Raw genomic sequence first — 19,255 nt, 5'->3', positions numbered from 1 at the left:
CTCGTGTTTTGAAAAATACAGCTTTTTTTCATAAAAATATTTATGTTAGTATAGAAGGGGCTTATTTTTGTGATTAATAAATACATTAAATTTTTCCTGGTTTGAATTTCTAATAAACACTTATTTAAATCAATGAGCTGCTTGCAAGCAAAATAGATCCTCGGTAATCTATTTGAGATCCTCAGTAATTTTTAAAATGTGAAGATTCCTGAATAATCTATTTGAGATCCTCAGTAATTTTTAAAATGTGAAGATTCCTGAGTAATCTATTTGAGATCCTCAGTAATCTATTTGAGATCTTCAGTAATTTTTAAAATGTAAAGACTCCTGAGACCCAAAAACTTTGAGACTTGCCACTCAAAGAGTGAAAGGTTTTCTTGCTGATTATAGTCATTTGCTCAATCAAATTCTAAACCAAGCTCATGTACCATAGGGACTATATAAGAAAACAAGAGAGTAGCCGGTTGTGGAGAAGAATGTATATTAACAGAGAGTGGGGAGCTATCCCATTACCCTTCCCACTGCTGGGAAAGGATGGCACTGAAACTGCTGCAATTCCGCATGGAGGATCATTCCCACTGGGTGTTTCTAGTGGGTTTCTAAGGAATCACTTGTGAGGACACCACACGTGGCCCCCATATGGAAGGATCAGTAATTTGAAAAGCAATCTCTAACTGTTGCTCTCCCTTTTTTCTAGACAATATTATACTTTCAGAAGAGCCTGAATTGCTTTTCTCTCATTTAAAAGAAGGAAACACAAACAGTATTTCACCAAATTGACTTTGACCAAAATAGTGATTTATAGTATTTCCAGCTATTTACAGAAAAAGATCCATTTTTAGAAGAATGAGGTGGTTGTAACATCTCTTAGGCGAATCCATGACGAAGAATCCTTTTTAATTTCATTTGCTGGCCGTATTGTCGAGTTAATCTTCAAAAAGCATGCTGCTAAAAGAGGAAAGAACAATTGATGATTTAATTTCTAAATTTAAAAACTGTTATTTAAATGAATCACAAGAAAACGATCTAGTCTTTAAATGAAGTCCCCATCAGTAGTCTCCTGGCCTCCCTCCTAGCTGGCAATGGCTCCTGCTCCTGGTCTCCATTTAGAGCCCTGGCTTTTTGAGCCCACATTATTCAGATGCTAAAACATTATGGTGAACACATACATTTGCCTCAGAAAAAAAGGTCATTCTGATTTAAGATCTAAACAACATCTGTGAGATCTGTTATCAGTGAATTAACTGTAGAAATGCCTAGCCTAAGATAATGTAAGTCAACTGCCTTGTCCTTGGGAATGTGTTTAAATGACCCAGACACAAAATAGTTCTGTTGTAATATTATGGAGTGTGTGTGTGTGCATGTGTGTGTTTCCACTTACTATCCTTACCATGTCCCTGATACTCTCATGGTTTCCCCACTTTATTAACTTAGTTTCCTTCTGTCTCTTCTCTTTGGTTTTGTCACTTTTCTTTAACTCCTTCCAATTTTTACTTGCTAAGTTAGAGTCCTTATAACAGCTGTTACACTTCCCATTGTCAAGGAAATATCCTGGCAATCCCATCCACCCAGTTAACTTGTCCCCTCCTGCCCTGCCACTGTTCCACCTTCCATGCACCAACTTCTGGCTCATCCCAATGGCCCAGGAGACCGAACTTGCAGGCACAGCTGCCATCAGGTTGACATACCAGGCCAAGTATTCGCTGATTTTTCCCTTTTATTTTGAGTCATAAAATAAGCTGAAAGTTGTCTTAAAACAAAACAATCTGTTTATATTTTAAGCACTTTTGTAATAGTTTTGTGAGGTAATTGATCTATTGCCATATTATTAGCATTAAACATCTTCCTGATGTGGAGGAAATAGGACAACAGCCTACGATAATACAACGATTTCCTTTCAGTTCATTATCATTGTCCAGGTTTTGACTGACTGGTCAAACATGTTTTTATTACTTTATATCTTGATATAAATAATAATATCTTGATACCCGTCTGTCCCCTTTAAAAACTCAAAACTTTAAATATAGTATGTCTTGAATAATCGTTTTTCTTAAGAAAATGTACTCTTGCTTTAGCCAATTGCGGTATTTTTATTTTTGGAGATATTCTAATTGGGCATGTTTTCTGACTGGCTTCAGTCACAATTTTCAGAGACTCCAACTGGAATGAACTAGAACTGGAAGAATTTTAGGGCTTCATTTTTAGGTAACGTTCAGATTTCATGCCACTTTCTCTGTGCTCCTTTGCGAGGAAGAATATGAATCGGCATGTAAAACTCTGTGCTCTACTGCTGGAGTATGTAGTGGATGCTAGGGCACTGCTGCTTGGTCCTGTCCTTTGAATGAAGGCTGTCATGCAAGAAATGCCCTCCCCCAAAGGCCGTTGCCTTGTCCAATTTTATGCCCCTCTTTGGGGGCAGCCCCATTCCAGCGATGGGAGTACAAAGGCCTGGCCCCCCTCCCTTGATTCAGGATGTGCCTAAGAAGGAATCATCCCCACTCCAGAGCTCCCTGGAGGATGGGCTAAGGCCTCAGCTGCAACCACATCACAGTCTAACCTCACCCTCTGCCCAGGCCAGCTCCCTCGGCCTATTATATGTGTTCCAGGAGCCCTCCCCAATCAACCTCCTGTGTACAAATATCCATCTCAGAGTCAGCTTCCCAAGGGACCCACTGGAAACAGGGTCGTTTCAGGAGTCTATTCACATTTTAGAGATTTTTTGAGGGAAGACTAAATCCTTTACTTGAAAACCTGCCTTAGAATTAGTTATTCCACGTGAAGCCAGAATGAACTGGAACCTTCTTTAATGCAAAAGCTTCCCCAAACATGCCTGCATCCCCCTCCTACGGGCCTCAGCTCAGCACCACTCTAAAGCCTTTAGAACAAAAACACTTGCAGGCCACCTCTCCACTTTACCAGGAAGGTTTGAACTTGCAGGCAAAATCAATTGTGCCTTTCAGGTCACAGACCACACCACACTCCAGGAAAAAACCCCTACACACAACTGTACACAATGTTGTATACAATTCCAGGAGGATAATGAACCTCCATAAATCCCAATTTAAGAATTGTTGATTTACAGTGAAAGTAATAGGAACTTTTATAGTCTGAAATCAGTTGTCCCAGCATAGGAAACAAAGAGAAGAAGGCAAGAACCAAAGTATGTCAAAAATGTCCTAGTTCCTCTCCATAAGATTTCACCAATAGGTTGTGAATAATCAAACATCAGCCTCAACTTACATTTTGCAGAGTCAAATTTGGTCCATTTGAGCTCATCCTTTCACGATATTTCTTCCTGGTGCAATAGACACTGACAAGAGTGATGATGAGCATCAAGGCGAACACAGCGACAGTAGAGGAAACGGCAATGACGATGGTGTCTCGGGTAGAGCCTCTCTTTTCACACCTTTCTCCCATGTACCACCAGTCTTCCCCTGACCGGCACCTGCACATTGAGAGTGTGACTCAGAGTTATGAGTTGATATGTAACTCCAGAAATCTTCACAGTTAAAGATGTGGATCACCTTTAGTCTATTTGATCACCAATAGGTCACTGCTATATGGAACTATTTTACCCACTCTGGACTGGAGAGAGACAAGCACCTAGAGCACAGGTGTAAGCAATGGAAAGAAAAAATGGAATTCCTCCTAATCTGATACTAAAACAGCATCTGCAAGTTAGGAAAGGCTGTTAGCACAGGTAATAGAGAAAGTTTAGTTTTCAGCGTCCCATGCCCACCACCCTCCAGCTTCACATCTTGGCCAAGGGCTCCTCAGAACGTCAGTATCTTCATCTAGGAAATGGAGGCAGCTACACTTAAAATGACTGGACTGTTGTGAGGACTTTTTCAGACAATTAGAATATAGTGTAATATTTTTTTCATAAAAAATTGTGTTGGCTATCACAAAGATAGTTTTTGTGGTTATCCAAAGCCCCAAAAGGGGGACAACAACACAAAAAATTCTATGAATGACTGTGAGATGGGAATCAACTGATTTCATTCATAAGAACTATCAAGTATTTAATCCTACATTATGGGAATAAAATTTCTAACCAAAGAATGGAGAGATCTCTTCCAAATGATCCTTACCTGCACTCAGCTTTGCCATCTCGAACAGTGCAGACACCATCATTTTCACAGGTGGTTTTTGAGCAGAGGTCTTGGACACTAGGGGTTGGTGTTGCCTGGATTTGCGTAGAGTTGAGGTGAGATATGTCTAGGAAGATGGGGAAGAGTGTGGATGGAAATCAGCTTTTGTTTAACAGTCATTTGATCTTTAAGTTTCTTTTTCTTTTAATGTCTCTTTTTTCCTTTTTTCTTTCTTTCTTTTTTTTTTTTTTTTTTTTTAGAGGTGGGATCTTGTAATGTTGCCCAGGCTGGTCTTTGCTCCCGGGCTCAGACATTCTTTCCACTTCAGCCTCAGAGTCCTGGGATTGTAGGTGTGAGCCATCATGCCAAGCCCAATCTTAAGTTTCAAAATAGACAATGATCAGATTTTAGGCTTATGAGAAATTCAGGTAACCTTGAAGCGCAGTCTAGCAACATTGATATAGGCAGCGAGATAAGAACTAGGCAAAGGGAAACTAGGCCAGCCTGCTGGGGCTCCAACTCAACCACGTGCTGGCCTGGATTGTGGGAGCCCAGAAGGGTACAAGCCCCTGATGCCAACTTTCAAGAGACAGATAAGGAAACCAAAACTCAGAAATGTAAAGTAATTGAGGGCATTGCCCAAGGTCAGAGGTCTCTGGCTTGGTAGAGCAAGTTGGTGGAGACTTGGAGAAAGACACCAAGTGCCCTGACAAATAGTGTTATGCTCTCTGCAGTATGTTATTGCTTCTGGTTGAAATCGCTATGGTCAAAGAGAACTGATGCATATCTGATATTTTTTCTCTGCTACATAAAATGTTTTCTCTCTTAACAAAAGTTATTTCTGAATAATTTCTCCAAGAGGTATCATCTAGATTTACTCTAATGGACACTGGAGTCAAATTTTTGTGGGTTTTAATTGCACCACCTTTCATCACAAACAACAATCTGATTTACTGAGACCCAAGTGGGTCTTTAATAGAAAATGAGTTAAAATCCTACCACATAAAAAATGAAAACCACCAGAATTGCTGCAAAATGTATTTATTGGCTGCAGGAGTAAGAAATTTAACATTAATCTAACAAGAGATTAATATCATTTCTGCCAATATATATATGTGTGTGTGTGTATGTATATATGTATGCATATATGTACATTTGAAACAGATAAGACATAGCCGTTTCCAGTCATTTCATGTGCTGATGTGATATTTTTATTTCGGGAATCCTAGAGTATAATTGTTCTATTTTAATTTATTTCTAAAGAAATTTCCCAACCTAAAGATTTCCACTATAGCTTCATGTGGTAGTCATTAAATTCTTTATTCTGGAGTCCTTACTGTTTCAAATTAAATTTTTTCATGTTGTCAATAATTCATGTTCCCCTCACACCCCACTCATGCCCATTTCCCCCCACATCTCTACATAATACACCTAAAAATGGAATGCAGAAATAAACAGAAAATAATCAGTGGCCACAACAAAAATCTAGCTTATATGAAACTATTTTTATTGACATACCTTCCACTGTCAGTAGGATATAAACATCATCTCCTTTTATAAAATCTCTGCTTTTCAGCCTCTCATGGGTTATAAAGGCACTGGTTCCATAGCCACCACCTCTTCTAAACTGAGTTCCATTAGGGAAGACAGCCACTGCTCCCACTTTGGAAGGCCTGTCCCAAAAATAGCTTCCATTATCTGAAAAAGCAATTTATATTAATGGAGTGTGTTTATCATCATCGTAGCTTTTGGTGGTAGGAAAGAACAGGCAATGTGAAACACAATTAGGCTGGAGCTCAAAATAATTAAATGATGCTATTGGCCTGTGATGTATTCCCTGGCAAATCGCTGGGGCTTGTTCATTTATACTGTCCTAGAGGAAATGAAATTACCTGGCAGGGAGGACCACACTGTAGAATAAGAGTGGAGAGGTACCAGAAGTTTCCTAGGTGCCAGATATTCCTGGGAATATCATATCTCTACTTATTGAACGGCATAGAAACCCTCCTATCTATTAGAATAATTTCTTAGTAGCCTAAGGCTACTAAGAGAGTCCTTTTACAAAGTTACAGTTTGTCCAGTTAAAGCAATATATTGCTGAGAGAGTTTTTAATATCAGCATAGAATGATTTATCTTATTAACTGAATTATCCACCTAACAAGCAAAGTGCTTCAGAAGTAGAAGACAAGAAGAAGTACTGCTTCTGGGAAAAGATAATGACCTACCCAGCCCTGAGCTGCTTTTAATGTCATTCAGGAAGAAACACTTTAAGAAAAAGTGAAAAAATTCTGAATGTCAAGTCCCTACAACTCTGTTGGTGAATATTATTGTTTTCCTATGAGATTAAGTTGGATTTTTTCTATGCCAATTTGGTCCATGTTTTTCATATACAGAATTCACATTTGGCAAAAATATTCAGCTTGCCATAATTTCATTGTTTTCCTTTATGAGGGTCTCAGAAGCAAAGAGTTATTAAAATTAGAAGTGTGATCATTGCTTTCAGTGGGTTACTTCTTTTTGAGATGGGAAAGTTGGGGAATGATGTCACGATTAGCAAATCCTCTGTAACTTTTTACTAAGAAATTATAATGTATTCTCACACCCTTCCCACCAACACTTGAATGCACCTGCTCAATACCTTCCTTCTGGTCAAAAACTACCCCCATTTCCAACGCTGAATTATTTTTGACATTCCCAGTGACATGAACAAGGTAGCATGAGTTAGAAAAACCCAACATCTGAGGGCCTCTCCACTGCAGGCCTTTCCACAGCTTCCACACTTGACCTGTACTAATTCTCATAGCAAATCTGTGGAATGGTTACTACAGCCCTGGCTTTACAGTTGAGGACACTGGGGCCCTAAGAGATTATTTGCTCAAGGTCACATAGCTAATGAGAAGCAAACCTTGGACTTGAACTCAGGCATGTCAGACTCTAAAACCAACACTTCTTGCACAGAAGTGGAAATCTGAGAAGGGCCATCAGTTCCCAGGAATACAGTCAGTATCTTCTTTATTTGTTGGAGGCCTTGCTGACATTTCTGATGAGCTCCTGCCTGAAAGACTCTGTCCACAATTCTTGAAACCTTTCTCCTAAATATCTGTTCTTAAGATTTGGGACTCAAATTTCCCTAGGTAACTAACTGTGCAATCTCTCATTCCCAAAATTATCCATCCCTCCTAGAGCAATGATTGTTTATTAGCAATAAAGAAAATGAGTTACGAACCGGTGGTCATAAATGGGTCCGTAGTTATACTCCGCTGATTGGACATACGCTGTCGAATGTCAGGATTTTGATCCAAAAGTGTCATTGTGGCTTGTTGCCAAGGACATGGCCACTGTAATTGATCATCATTGGCTCCAGAGATCAAGTGGAAATATATCCCTGCATTAGTCACATGGGCTAGATTTAAGTAAATCTGAAAGGCATAACCTTTAGAAGAGTAAAATGGAGGGCTATACAAAGTTCCATTTGGGCTGCCAATGAACTGTGTGAAATTCCTTATATGCCAGATATGATGAGGGCACCGTGTTTCCGAAAGATTGATGTCATCAATAGACAGACCACCCAGTGATGTGCCAGAGCCTTTGCGTCCTTCAAACACCACTCTAAACTTCTTGGTCACTTTCAATGTTACATGATAAAGTTGCCAGCTCCCAATGGGTATTTCTGCAAAAGAGTTATTATTATTTCAAAGACAAAGAAGTTTAAATTATGTACATGTCAACATTAGATTTCTAGCCTTCTTAGACAAAGGATCATCCAAAACCGATTTATTTCTATGGGTCAGAAGTATGGTTTTGCCAAAGCTCCAGCCTAGAATTATTTACTTAAAGGTGCTTCTATGGGGTCACACTGTTCTCTGGAATAGCTGAATATTTGTCTAGCTGTTTCTCAAATAGATCACCCTTTCCTAGAGATCAGAGAGTAAATAACAACATCTAGCTCATGAGTACTTCATGCCCTACCTATGAGTTACCTGGCATTCTCCATTGTTAAACAGCCAGCAAGCCCAATACTCGTAATACTTCTACCCAAGATTCCTGTAATACTCAGGCAAAGCCTTCTTTAATATATTTATGGTTTGATTGGAATACTTCCCTCACATACAAAATCTTCAACCAACCTTTTGTTAATATTAAACAAAATCCACCAAACCCTGGAAAGCCCACATCCTGCAATCTACTCTTTAGATTACTTCCCAGTGACTCAGCATTGTAAGTATTTATCTGATATTTGGTACCACCTTCTTTCTTTCCAACCTGCACTCCCTCCCCAACTATTAGCCCATAACCCTCGCTAGCTGCACATGATATGCCATTTTGTCTGATTTTCTTATATCACATACTCAAATAAGAAGCAGTATACTAAATAATCTGCAGAAACCCCCAGATGGACAGCAGCTGAGAAATTCATGTCAAACTAGTGGTTAACACAAAGTCTTAAAACAAAAATATGTTGGTGCTTAATGTGAAACACAGCTACTTGAAAATAAGTTAGACATACCCAAATGACAGAAAATAAGGAAGTTTCTTAAGTGCCTTTTTGTGTTATTGTGTATCAATGACACACCCACAGATTGCTAATAGAAAGGATCCCCCTTCCAATCCTGGACAATTATATATATTATAGATACATTATATCAATATCTATATTAATTTATATATTAATACATAATATATAATATTTATAGTAACATATGGCTTATATATGACTTTTATATATTTAATATATAATACATATTATATATAATTATACTTTATATTTTATTTTGTTACATGAATAATATATATGTATAATATGTGTATATTCTTAGTGAGCTTAAAAACCTCACTGCTTATAGGTGTTCACAAAGAAAAATATCACCTGTATTTCAGATTGTTTCTCCTTGGTAAAAACAGGAGGAAAATGGCATACTATATTGCATAATATGGATCCAATTGTGGAACAAATTGAATTACTCAATTCATTCAAGCCAGGAGATGATTAAGTGGAATAGACAGTAATATATCTGCCAGCCCACAGCCCCTCCCTTTCTCAGTCACCCCCTTAACCATCTACTTGCATAGGTGCTCAACATGGCTCTCCTCTCCGACATATTGTTGGTAAGAAGGGTGGGTACTCACTTCCCACTCAGGAATTGCTCCAGAGGCTGTGTTTGACTGAAGTCATAAGCATCCCAGTTCTTCACTGGGATTTATTTTCTAAGCTTTATATTAGAGGAAGAGTCCTTTTTCCAGACTGATAGCAAATTTGGTCAAATGTAAGCTGGGAAGTGAAACAACCAAAGTACCAGTCCTATAAAGAAAGCCATTCTGAGGTAAAACAAGAGGTGCCCAGCAATGTTCAGAGACAGAGCTATTAATAATTCCCCCTCAAGCCGGTGTCTCCCTCATCTGTCCCACAGGCTGTAACTACCCTTCAGCCAGGAGCCCGTCCTATTTTGCCTAAGCTAGTTCACATCGTATTTTTAGGTATTTTATTTTATTTTATTTTATTTTATCTATTTTTTCAGAGATAGAGTCTTGCTGTGTCGCACAGGCTGGAGTGCAGTGGCGTGATCTCAGCTCACTGCCACCTCCGCCTCCCGGGTTCAAGCAATTCTCCTTCCTCAGCTTCCCAAGTAGCTGGGACTACAGGCGTGTGCCACCACTCCCAGCTAATTTATGTATTTTTTCAGTAGAGACAAGGTTTCACTATATATTGACCAGTCTGGTCTCGAACTCATGACCTCAGGTGATCTGACTGCCTTGGCCTCCCAAAGTGCTGGAATTACAGCTGTGAGCCACTGCACCCGGCTTTGTATTTTTATTATTCACCAAGAACTGACCTCCATACTGCCAGAGACTGATCTACAGTTTCTTAAGTGAGTGTCACATAACAGAGCACTCAGAAAGAGTCTTCATTCTAGCTTCCTTGCCACCACTTAAAACAAGAAGAATCTAGTTCTTAGTTGAAGGGTAGTGACTCAGTAGCCCCTGCCCTATTGTAAATTGTTGCATTAACTAAAGAAAAGACCTAAGATTGCCTCACTTTGAATCCAAACAATAAGAATGTTGACATTGTACCTTTTATTTCTTCCACAAGGGTTAAATTGCCATCCACATTGTCTGTAGAATACTCCCTGATGTAGATGTTCAGTTGATCACTTTCACTGCCACTGTTATATAAGTAAAATTGCAAGCACTGAAATCCTCTTTTAGGGTACAGCGTTCTACTTTCCAGCACTGCTGTGGCCCCCACATTTACAGAGCTGCTATCAAAATGCATGAAGAAACCAGAACCTGTTAAAGAAAAGCAGAATTGAGAGAAAACAGATACTGGGTATGGAAATGTGTGTTTGTTAATAGTGGTGCTAGATTCTTTACACAAGGCGTAAGTAACATCCATATGTAAATCGCCAGGGAGAAACGACAGAAGCCTAAGCTACATATCTGGCACTTGCAAAAGCTAGCAGATTGACATAACAGTATAAAACTCAAACTTCTCTATTATTTATAAGACGTTTACTTACAATAGTAGTTTTCCGTGGGCACTAATCCTTGCTTATCTTCGTTTGTTATGAGCTATAAAGATACAGCAAGTTTAAGTATCAAATGCTAATTTTTAAAAAATCCACTGTAAGGCTGCAGGTCAAGACCAAACAGCAGGGCTAAAAGGTAGAGTCTACACAGGACACCTTTCAAGTGTCCGCAACCCTGGTCCAGCTCCAAGTGGGAAGAGCTACCACTGGAAAAAGATGCTACAGAGGGTTGTTCCCCTCTAAGAATATGAAAAAGGAAAATGGAAATTAAGTCAAAAGGAGGGTTTGAAACTTGCGTGGGTAGAGAGTTGTAGCATCTGTGTCTCCCAAGGCTAATTCAGCGTCAACTTCTAGGTCTTTCTGGAGAGGTGAACACACAATGCGGACAGGAGCGAGAGCCCAGCCAGGAAACCAGGGCCTTGGCTGCCCCCTTTTTTTAAAAAACACTTTCTAACTTCTTTGGCTTCAAACTGTCACCAAAAAAGAAGGAAGAAAAAAAGAAAAGAAAGAAAGAAATTCAACTCTCAGAAGATACTGTAACTACAGCAACCATCTGGGGAGATTCACATTTTAATATTTTTTAAATGATATTTGTAATGAAAAAATAGAGAATAACTGAACCTGATAATTTCAGAGGCACCTCCCAGTTCTCTGCTTTCATTATGTGCAATACTTAATCTTCCAAGCCATCTCTAAAGAAGGCAGAGCTAGTGATTCTGGTTTGAATGTATATATATTTTGTTTCCTTTTTTTTTTTTTTTTTTTTTTTTTTGTGAGGCAATGTCTTACTCCGTTGTCCAGGCTAGAATGCAATGGTACTATCTCAGCTCACTACAACCTCTGCCTCCCGGGTTCAAGTGATTCTCCTGCCTCAGTCCTGCAACTAGCTGGGACTACAGGCATGCGCCACCACACCCAGCTAATTTTTGCATATTTAGTAGAGATAGGGTCTTACCATGTTGGCCCAGCTGGTCTCAAACTCCCAACCTCAGGTGATCCACCCACCTTGGCCTCCCAAAGGCCTGAGATTACAGGCATGAGCCACTGCACCCGGCCCAATTTTCTTTACCTTATTTCAAGTATTTGCTTAGTTTCCACTATATGCAGGGAATTGTGTTGGGCATTTAAATATGGTTCTAGGAGCAGGCAATTTCTGAAAGACACAACGTTAGGGAACCTTTCCCTTACTACAGAAATTAGCTTTCAAAAACAGAAAAAAGTGAGAGCTGCCTGGTCTGGATTCTTCTTCATTTCTTCCCTCCCTCCCTATCTACTTTCCTCTGGTCTGAGGAGGACCACTATCCGCTATCCAAATATGCATTTAAAAAGAAAAATAAAAGGAAAAGCACCTTTTTGCCATTGAAGGCCTCCAATTCCTGCCTAGATCATCTGAGCTATTATTATTAAGCACTGGCCCTAAGTTCTGAAGTCTAGTTTTACATATTTGTTGCCAGAATAAGCAAATAAGTAAAAATGTGGTCCTTGTAGCCAAATAGCTACTTAAGGCAAAACAAAATGAAAATGGAAAAGGATATGCATCTGAAGAAAATTAAATAAATGGTGCTTTTTAGATATTTTTGTAACAGGAGCATATAATCACATCCAGCTACAGTTCTGAAACAATAGTTCACAGCCTAGTGCTGTCCATTGGGAAGAGTCTCTTGTATTCTGCAAACTTCTAGAAAACAATAGTACTGCCCCTGAGATAAAAGGCCTTGCAGGAGGCCCACTCTGGTATGCTCTCCTATGGGAACGCACTGGTAGAGGCATCACAGAGCCCAGCTCTGACTTGTAGAAAGAAAAATAAACACAGAAGGAAAAGCAATTAACAATGTCTTTATCAGGTGCAAGACCTACTTCTCAGTAGTCACCTAATGAATAATCATTAATTATTCTGATAGAAATTAGAGATAAAATCCCAGTCTTTCATAGAGAAGAACGTGGCTGTAGCCACTGAGTATACAATCTAGGAGTATCTCACTCCTGTTACCTTGGCACTGGCCCATGTTGGAGTGATCATTCTCTGGCCCCCTGGGAACCTGTGAAACCCGTTGCCAGTCAGCATTATCTCCTGAACTTTGGATCATGCCACACACATTTTCCAATTCAAAACTGCACGAGTCCATAAAACTCAAGGAAGAGGCTACAAAAGCAAAAAACAATTATTGACACTCATACAACATGATAATCTAAGTAACAAAAACTGAACTTATCACAGTATTAGAAATGCCAGGTTGGTATTACAGGGAACACCTGACTGATTCTGGGTGATGGTGGCTCAAAGATCCCTCTTTATTTGCAGAACCCCTACAAAGAAGGTAATGAATTCTGCACATCTGAATAAGCTCCCTGCCCCATCTTTTTTTAAAAAATTATCTAATTTGTAGAAATCTGAGTCTACACTCCCCTAGTTATTTGAATCATTAAGCCACAATCCAGTTTATTTGATCCCATTCATATTACAACTAGACATACCATTCTAGCTAAAAGGAAGTGTGAGTATCAGTCTTACCCATGTTTGAATTAGTAACAGCTTTAAAAACCTGCCTGAGGCATATTCCTACAGGACCCAATTTGTTTTTAGATCTCAACACCAGATGTGGTGAAAAGAAAAATGCTGCTTCCAAGGTGTAGATTGAGATCTGAGTACTATTCTGTTTACTTCCTGAATATCAAGTCTCCATAATCTCAGAAACCCCACCGGTGCTCGACGAAATGGCACAGACCATCATTTTTTCCTACATAACAGAGGGAAATACAAGTCATTTCAAAGAACCTGTCACATACAGCAGTTATACAGTCGATTCAACTTTAGGAGATCAGAGTCACTGAAATCCATTCGTTGGCCGATCACATCCTCGAAGTCTGAGATTCTTGTGACAATTGTCGGCTCTGTTCCGTTTTGGAATGCAGTTTTACTGTAGTGCATTACTGAAGTGTAATCATAGGGAACGTTCAGGGAATCTGATACGCTGTCACTATAGGTGTTAAAATTGTGCTCTCTGCCTAAAGGATAAATAAAAAATCTTTACTTGATGTTCACAAAATTCAGCTTATCTTACTCCAAATACTGCTCCCTTAGAAATGGAGAATATAATAAACTCAAACAATTTTTGCTATAACTAACAACAGTTTCATTATTCCCATCTTACAATATAACATTCAAACTTAGAACTGTAATACCAGCAGTGACACTGAACATATCTAAGGTTCTATTGCAGCCCATAGTTAGGACACTGGCATTTAGTCTAAGGCTGTAAAACTGCTCGTGGAAAGGAGGATTCTAAAAAGTGTTGCTAACCAGCCTGGGCAACAAAGCGAGACCTCATCTCTAATAAATATTTTAAGCCCAGGCATGGTGGCTCACGCCTGTAATCCCAACACTTTAGGAGGCCAAGGCAGGCTGATCACGAGGTCAGGAGTTCGAGACTAGCCTGACCAACATGGTGAAACGCCGTCTCTACTGAAAATACAAAAATTAGCCTGGCGTGTTGGTGCGTGCCTGTAATCCCAGTTACTTGGGAGGCAGAGGCAGGAGAATTGCTTGAACCCGGGAGGCGGAGGTTGCAGTGAGCCGAGATTGCACCACTGCACTCCAGCCTAGGTGACAGAATGAGACTCCATCTCAAATAAAATAAAATAAATATTTTAAAAATTAGCCAGGCATGGTGGTGCATGCTTGTAGTCCCAGCTACTCAGGAGGCTGAGGTGGGAGGATTGCCTGAGCCTCGGAAGTCGAGGCTGCAGTGACCTGTGATCACGCTACTGCACTCCAGCCTGGGTGATAGAGTAAGACCCTGTCTCAAACAACAACAATAAAAAGTATTGTTGAACTACTCAGGGCATTGGCCAGCAGTGATGGCAGGCTGAGGACATTCACGGTAGATGAGATGGAAGTAAGACTTTGAAGGGATGGTGAGATGAAACCTGGGAATGATAACTTTTTAGTTATCCTACAAAGGAGTCATTAGAAAGCGTTGACATGCGGTTATTGACTAACCATAATTCATGGTTACTGGAATACGTGTAGATGTATTTAAAGCATGATGAACCAGCCTGGCCAACCTGTTGAAACCCCATCTCTACTAAAAATACAAAAAGTAGCCAGCCGTGGTGGCGGGCGCCTGTAATCCCAGCTACTCGGGAGGCTGAGGCAGGAGAATCACTTGAACCCAGGAGGCGGAAGTTGCAGTGAGCCAAGATCATACCACTGTACTCCAGCCTGGGCAACAGAGCAAGATTCTGTCTCAAAATAAATAAGTAAAGCACGATGACTATAGTTAATAATAATGTAGTGTATATTTCAAAATTGCTAAGAGAATAAATCTCAAATGTCTCACCACAGAAATGATAAGTGAGGTGATGGCTTGTTTTAGTCATTCCACATTGTGTACACATGTCAAAATATCACTGTACCCCGTAAGTATATACAATTATGATTTGTCAGTTTAAAATAATAATAAAAAAACAAAAATGAATCTATTTAGAGAAGACATCAGGCCGTTTAGTATTATACCAATGGGCAACTGATTCCAACTTGAAATGGAATGATTCTGTGGACACGTTGAGGTGGTTCTAATCTCCAAAACATAAAGATGTGTTATCAAATGTGGGCAGAAGTTTTGATCAAAAATAAGACTTTGGGAATCCTAAAGAGTATGGCTGTGGATTAAAGCTAAACACTGCTGTTTCTCTAGAAATCTTTTAGTTTGCTGCTATGCCTGACCCCATTTGAGATAAACAGAGGCGGGGGATGAAGAGCAAGATCTGTGATTTCAAGAAGTGTGGTGTCAGGGGGCCTTGTGTAGGGCACTCCTCACAGTGCCTCAGACATAATAGCAATGCCCTTTCCTCTGTCTCACCCCGCACAGGCAGGACAGCTGAGGAAGCTGAGTGTCACTGTGGAATGTGGAAAACATGAGCTCTAGTCAGACATGGTTATTAAGACTTTGTGACTTTGAACACAGAATCACAAACAGTTCATGCTACTCAACTATTACTGAAAATTGTTCCATGAAACAATAAATCCAAATACTCTACAAGCTACTCTGCAAAAAGAAAAAAAGACCATGATCAAATCATTTTGTAAATCACTTTTCTTAGAGATTTACATTTCCTGTCAACCTAATAAAGACTCAGAGCAGTATAGCGGGATAAATAAGTCTAATTTCTTTTAACCTAGGTGCTATAGCTTGAATATGTCCCCCCCCCAAAGCATGTATTGGAAACCTAATCCCCACTGCAACAGTGTTGGGAGGTGAGGCCTAATGAGAGGTAATTAGGGCATGAGGGCTCTGTCCTATAAATGGATTAATCCCATTGCTGCAGGAGTAGGTTTGCTACTGCAGGGGTGGATTCCTTGTAAAAGGACAGATTTGGCCCTGTTTTTTTCTGACTCTCCCTTGCCCTTCTGCCCTCTGCCATGGTATGCGACACAGCAAGAAGGCCCTCATCAAATGCCCACCCCTTGATTTTGGACTTTCCAGCTACCAGAACAATGAGGAATAAATTTCAGTTCTTTATAAATTACCCAGTCTGTGGTGTTTTGTTATAGCAGCGCAAGATGGACTAAGACTTGGGGATTTGCTAAACTAATTTGGGCACAGACTCCATTCCACGTAATACTCAGGAACATATTGTGGGACTGAATGTGCTTTAAAACCACAAACCCAGTTTCTAAGAGCATATCTAGCTCATATGGGTTCTGGAATACCAGTGTTCCAATAACTCAGAATGAGTTTGAGCTGAACGAATTAAGACATCAAAACATCAAAGTTTTAAAATTATTAACAGTTGCCACAGATGACAAGAGAGGACACATGCTTAGAAATTCAGTCCTTGACTAAAAACATAGGAAAATAAGAGAAATGTACCTGACAGAATTCTGTCCCACATTATCCTGACATAGTCATCCCGGTCAGAACGCGACTGCTCATGCCAGAATCCCAGAGCGTGGAGGAATTCGTGTTGAACCGTTGCTATTCGGTCACAGTTTGCCCCGATGGAAAGTTCTTGCTTCCCAGCCCGCCTATTTCCCACTGAAGACCAGCAGCTTATAGGAGAGTTTACAAGAAAGGGGGAAGAGGATGTTACAATCTGAGGTCTCAGGGCAGAATCTCCACTGCCTAGTCCACCTCATTACCCACCTAAATCCTTTGCTGTTACATCTGAACACTGTGCATTTCTCTTATAACCCAGGTGATATAGTTTGGACAATTGTCCCCACTCACATCTCATGTTGAAATGTAATTCCCAATGCTGGAAGTGGGACCTCATGGGAGGTATTTGAGTCATGGGACAAACCCCTCATGGCTTGGTGCTGTCTTTGCAATAGTGAATTTTCATGAGATCTGGTCATTTAAAAGTGTGTAGCACCTCCCCCTCCCCACTCTTTCTCTGGCTCCTGCTTTTGCCATGTGACGTGCCTGCTCCACTTTCACCTTCCACCATGATTGTAAGTTTGCAGAGGCCTCCCCAGAAGCTGAGCAGATGTCAGCACCATGCTTCCTATAAAGCCTGCAGAACTGTGAGCCAGTTAAACCTCTTTTCTGTATAAATTACCGAGTCTCTGGTATTTCTGTACAGCAATGCAAGAACAGCCTAATATACCAGGTATTGTATAATATTAAAAAACCTTGTAGACCAGGTGATCTTTAAAGAACTTGCCCTAACGCCAGATATTACATAGGAGCAAATCATCCCCAAGGTGGTCCAGACCTGGTTTTTCCTGTGAATTTCAAAGTCTTTGAGATCCTCCTTGGTATGCCTGTGCCCATTAAACAAGGACTTTACAGGGACAGCAATCACTCAGAATTGCTGAGCTCAAGACAAATAATACTGTCGCCTTCTTAACTCAAGAAATAAGAGTGGTTGGGTTAAAATAAGCTTAAATACAGACATGGACACGCATAAATACACATTTTTTTACTTGAAAGGGATAAAGAGTATGTAAATTACAAACGGCCTGAAATTCACAAGGTTGTGGGTCTGATGGCATGCAATCCCATCCACTTTGTCTAAAGGTGGTTACGTGTATGGGAATATAATTTCTATGTCTACGAAAACTAGATCCAGTTGTTTTTTACTCTCCAGCAACTAGCAAGAACGTCCCCACCCCTTCCTAAAGATCAGAGCCTAGGACGATTGCTGTAATGTAACGTCCAGGCACTAGAGTTCTCCTTAGATGCCTTGGAAGACTAAGTCTTCAACTTACCCACTGCCCTTGATCACTGATATATAGTTTGTTTCTCCAGCCCAAGGCTTAAAGTCAATACAGGTTTTTAGGCGATAACGTTCAAATGCATTGAGGATAACTCCCTTAGCATTCATTTCTGAAGGAAGAAAACAAACAAAAATATACTTATTAAAACAATCACCATTGAAAAATCTACCATGGAAGCAGGCCATTGTAATGTATTGCTTATCATGAGTTAGTCTCTTCATGAACGTTGAGTCTTTTATTTTTACAAAAATTAGAATTCAGTACCCATTGAATATCATATACAGTATCTGCTTATTCTTCAGATCCCTTATTTGGCCTCATATTTCTCTAGCACTCACTAATGGTGCATTACTAAACAATAAAAATGCATTTCTTTACCTCAGAGAACATATCCATTGGATCACAGGCAATCAAAATAGATAATCACCATCACATACTTCATCTGAGAAGACATAATATGTATTTAAAGCCGCACAGCTGGGCTTTTAATCTGAGGATCTTGAGATGGGAGAGTCTATGAACAGCCTGAAATAGTATGCAAAGCATGCATGTGTGTGTGTGTGTGTGTGTGTGCATGCACATCTACATACGCAAAGTGCATTTTCTAGGGAGAGCTTTCATGAGGTCTGCAAGTGAGTTCGTGGCCCAAAATAGGGGTAAGAGCCAATGCTTTGGATATAAGAGTGATATGGATATGGAGCTCAAAGAAGGCAGAGGCATAGAAGAAACAATATGCAGGAAAAGAAACTTGTGAGTGACCAGGAGGAAGGGGCTGTATCAGATGCACATGGAGAGGCATCATATGGCCAGGTCCTAGTGAAATGAAAAATGGGAGCCTGCCAGGAGGTAGGAGACAGTATGGCAGAGGGGAAGTGCTTGGACTTTGGAGCCAGACACACCTAAGTTCTTCTCTATCCTCACCACTTACTTTTGACATAAAACTTTTGCTAATTCAATCAACCTTTGGAGCTTTGGTGTTATTATCAGTTAAGTGAGGAAATAAAATCAACTTTGCAGGATATTGTGAGGATAATAAGAGAAAGTAAACGTGAAGTTCCAAGTAAAATTAGCATTTGTCAAATGTTCATTTCCTTTCTCCCTTCTTGAGTAACCATTGCATAGACGTTCAAGGAAGATTACTTGGTATGCCTCTGTTGAGGCAGGTCTAAGAAGATCAAGAACAGGATTCACATAGGGAAGACCCTAAAATCCATAAGTTGTAAAAGGCACTACGTTCAGACTTTTACAATACCACATAAGTAATACACCATCATTATAAATAAGTTAAAATGTTGATATTAATAAAAAGAAATTTAAAATCCTATCATCCAGGTATAATCAATCACCCTTACCATACATTTTGCCTTTGAATACACATATAACATACATATGTTAATATTTCTATAAAAAATAAAGT

At 39.8% G+C, this 19,255-nt stretch overlaps 1 protein-coding gene across 2 annotated transcripts in view; it reads right to left on the bottom strand.

Annotated features, from left to right (window-relative positions):
- Window positions 1–776: 776 nt before the first annotated feature.
- Window positions 777–19,255, bottom strand: part of MEP1B (meprin A subunit beta) — a 30,266-nt gene continuing 11,787 nt past the window's right edge. The window contains exons 6-15 of one of the 2 annotated variants that reach the window (XM_025365416.1): window positions 17,830–17,947; window positions 16,490–16,668; window positions 13,404–13,622; window positions 12,607–12,759; window positions 10,162–10,377; window positions 7,319–7,762; window positions 5,610–5,789; window positions 4,092–4,218; window positions 3,241–3,445; window positions 777–948 (exon numbers count right to left, since the gene is read on the bottom strand). In XM_025365416.1, the coding sequence (XP_025221201.1) occupies window positions 934–948; window positions 3,241–3,445; window positions 4,092–4,218; window positions 5,610–5,789; window positions 7,319–7,762; window positions 10,162–10,377; window positions 12,607–12,759; window positions 13,404–13,622; window positions 16,490–16,668; window positions 17,830–17,947 (1,856 nt within the window). In that variant the 3' untranslated portion in view covers window positions 777–933. The remainder of the gene's footprint in view (window positions 949–3,240; window positions 3,446–4,091; window positions 4,219–5,609; window positions 5,790–7,318; window positions 7,763–10,161; window positions 10,378–12,606; window positions 12,760–13,403; window positions 13,623–16,489; window positions 16,669–17,829; window positions 17,948–19,255) is intronic. The other variant, XM_025365417.1, reaches the window with a different exon arrangement.

This window comes from Theropithecus gelada, chromosome 18 (genome assembly GCF_003255815.1).
Source record: "Theropithecus gelada isolate Dixy chromosome 18, Tgel_1.0, whole genome shotgun sequence".
NCBI lineage: Eukaryota > Metazoa > Chordata > Mammalia > Primates > Cercopithecidae > Theropithecus > Theropithecus gelada.
Note: the sequence above shows the minus strand (reverse complement) of the source record. Positions and strands in the feature narration are given on the sequence as shown.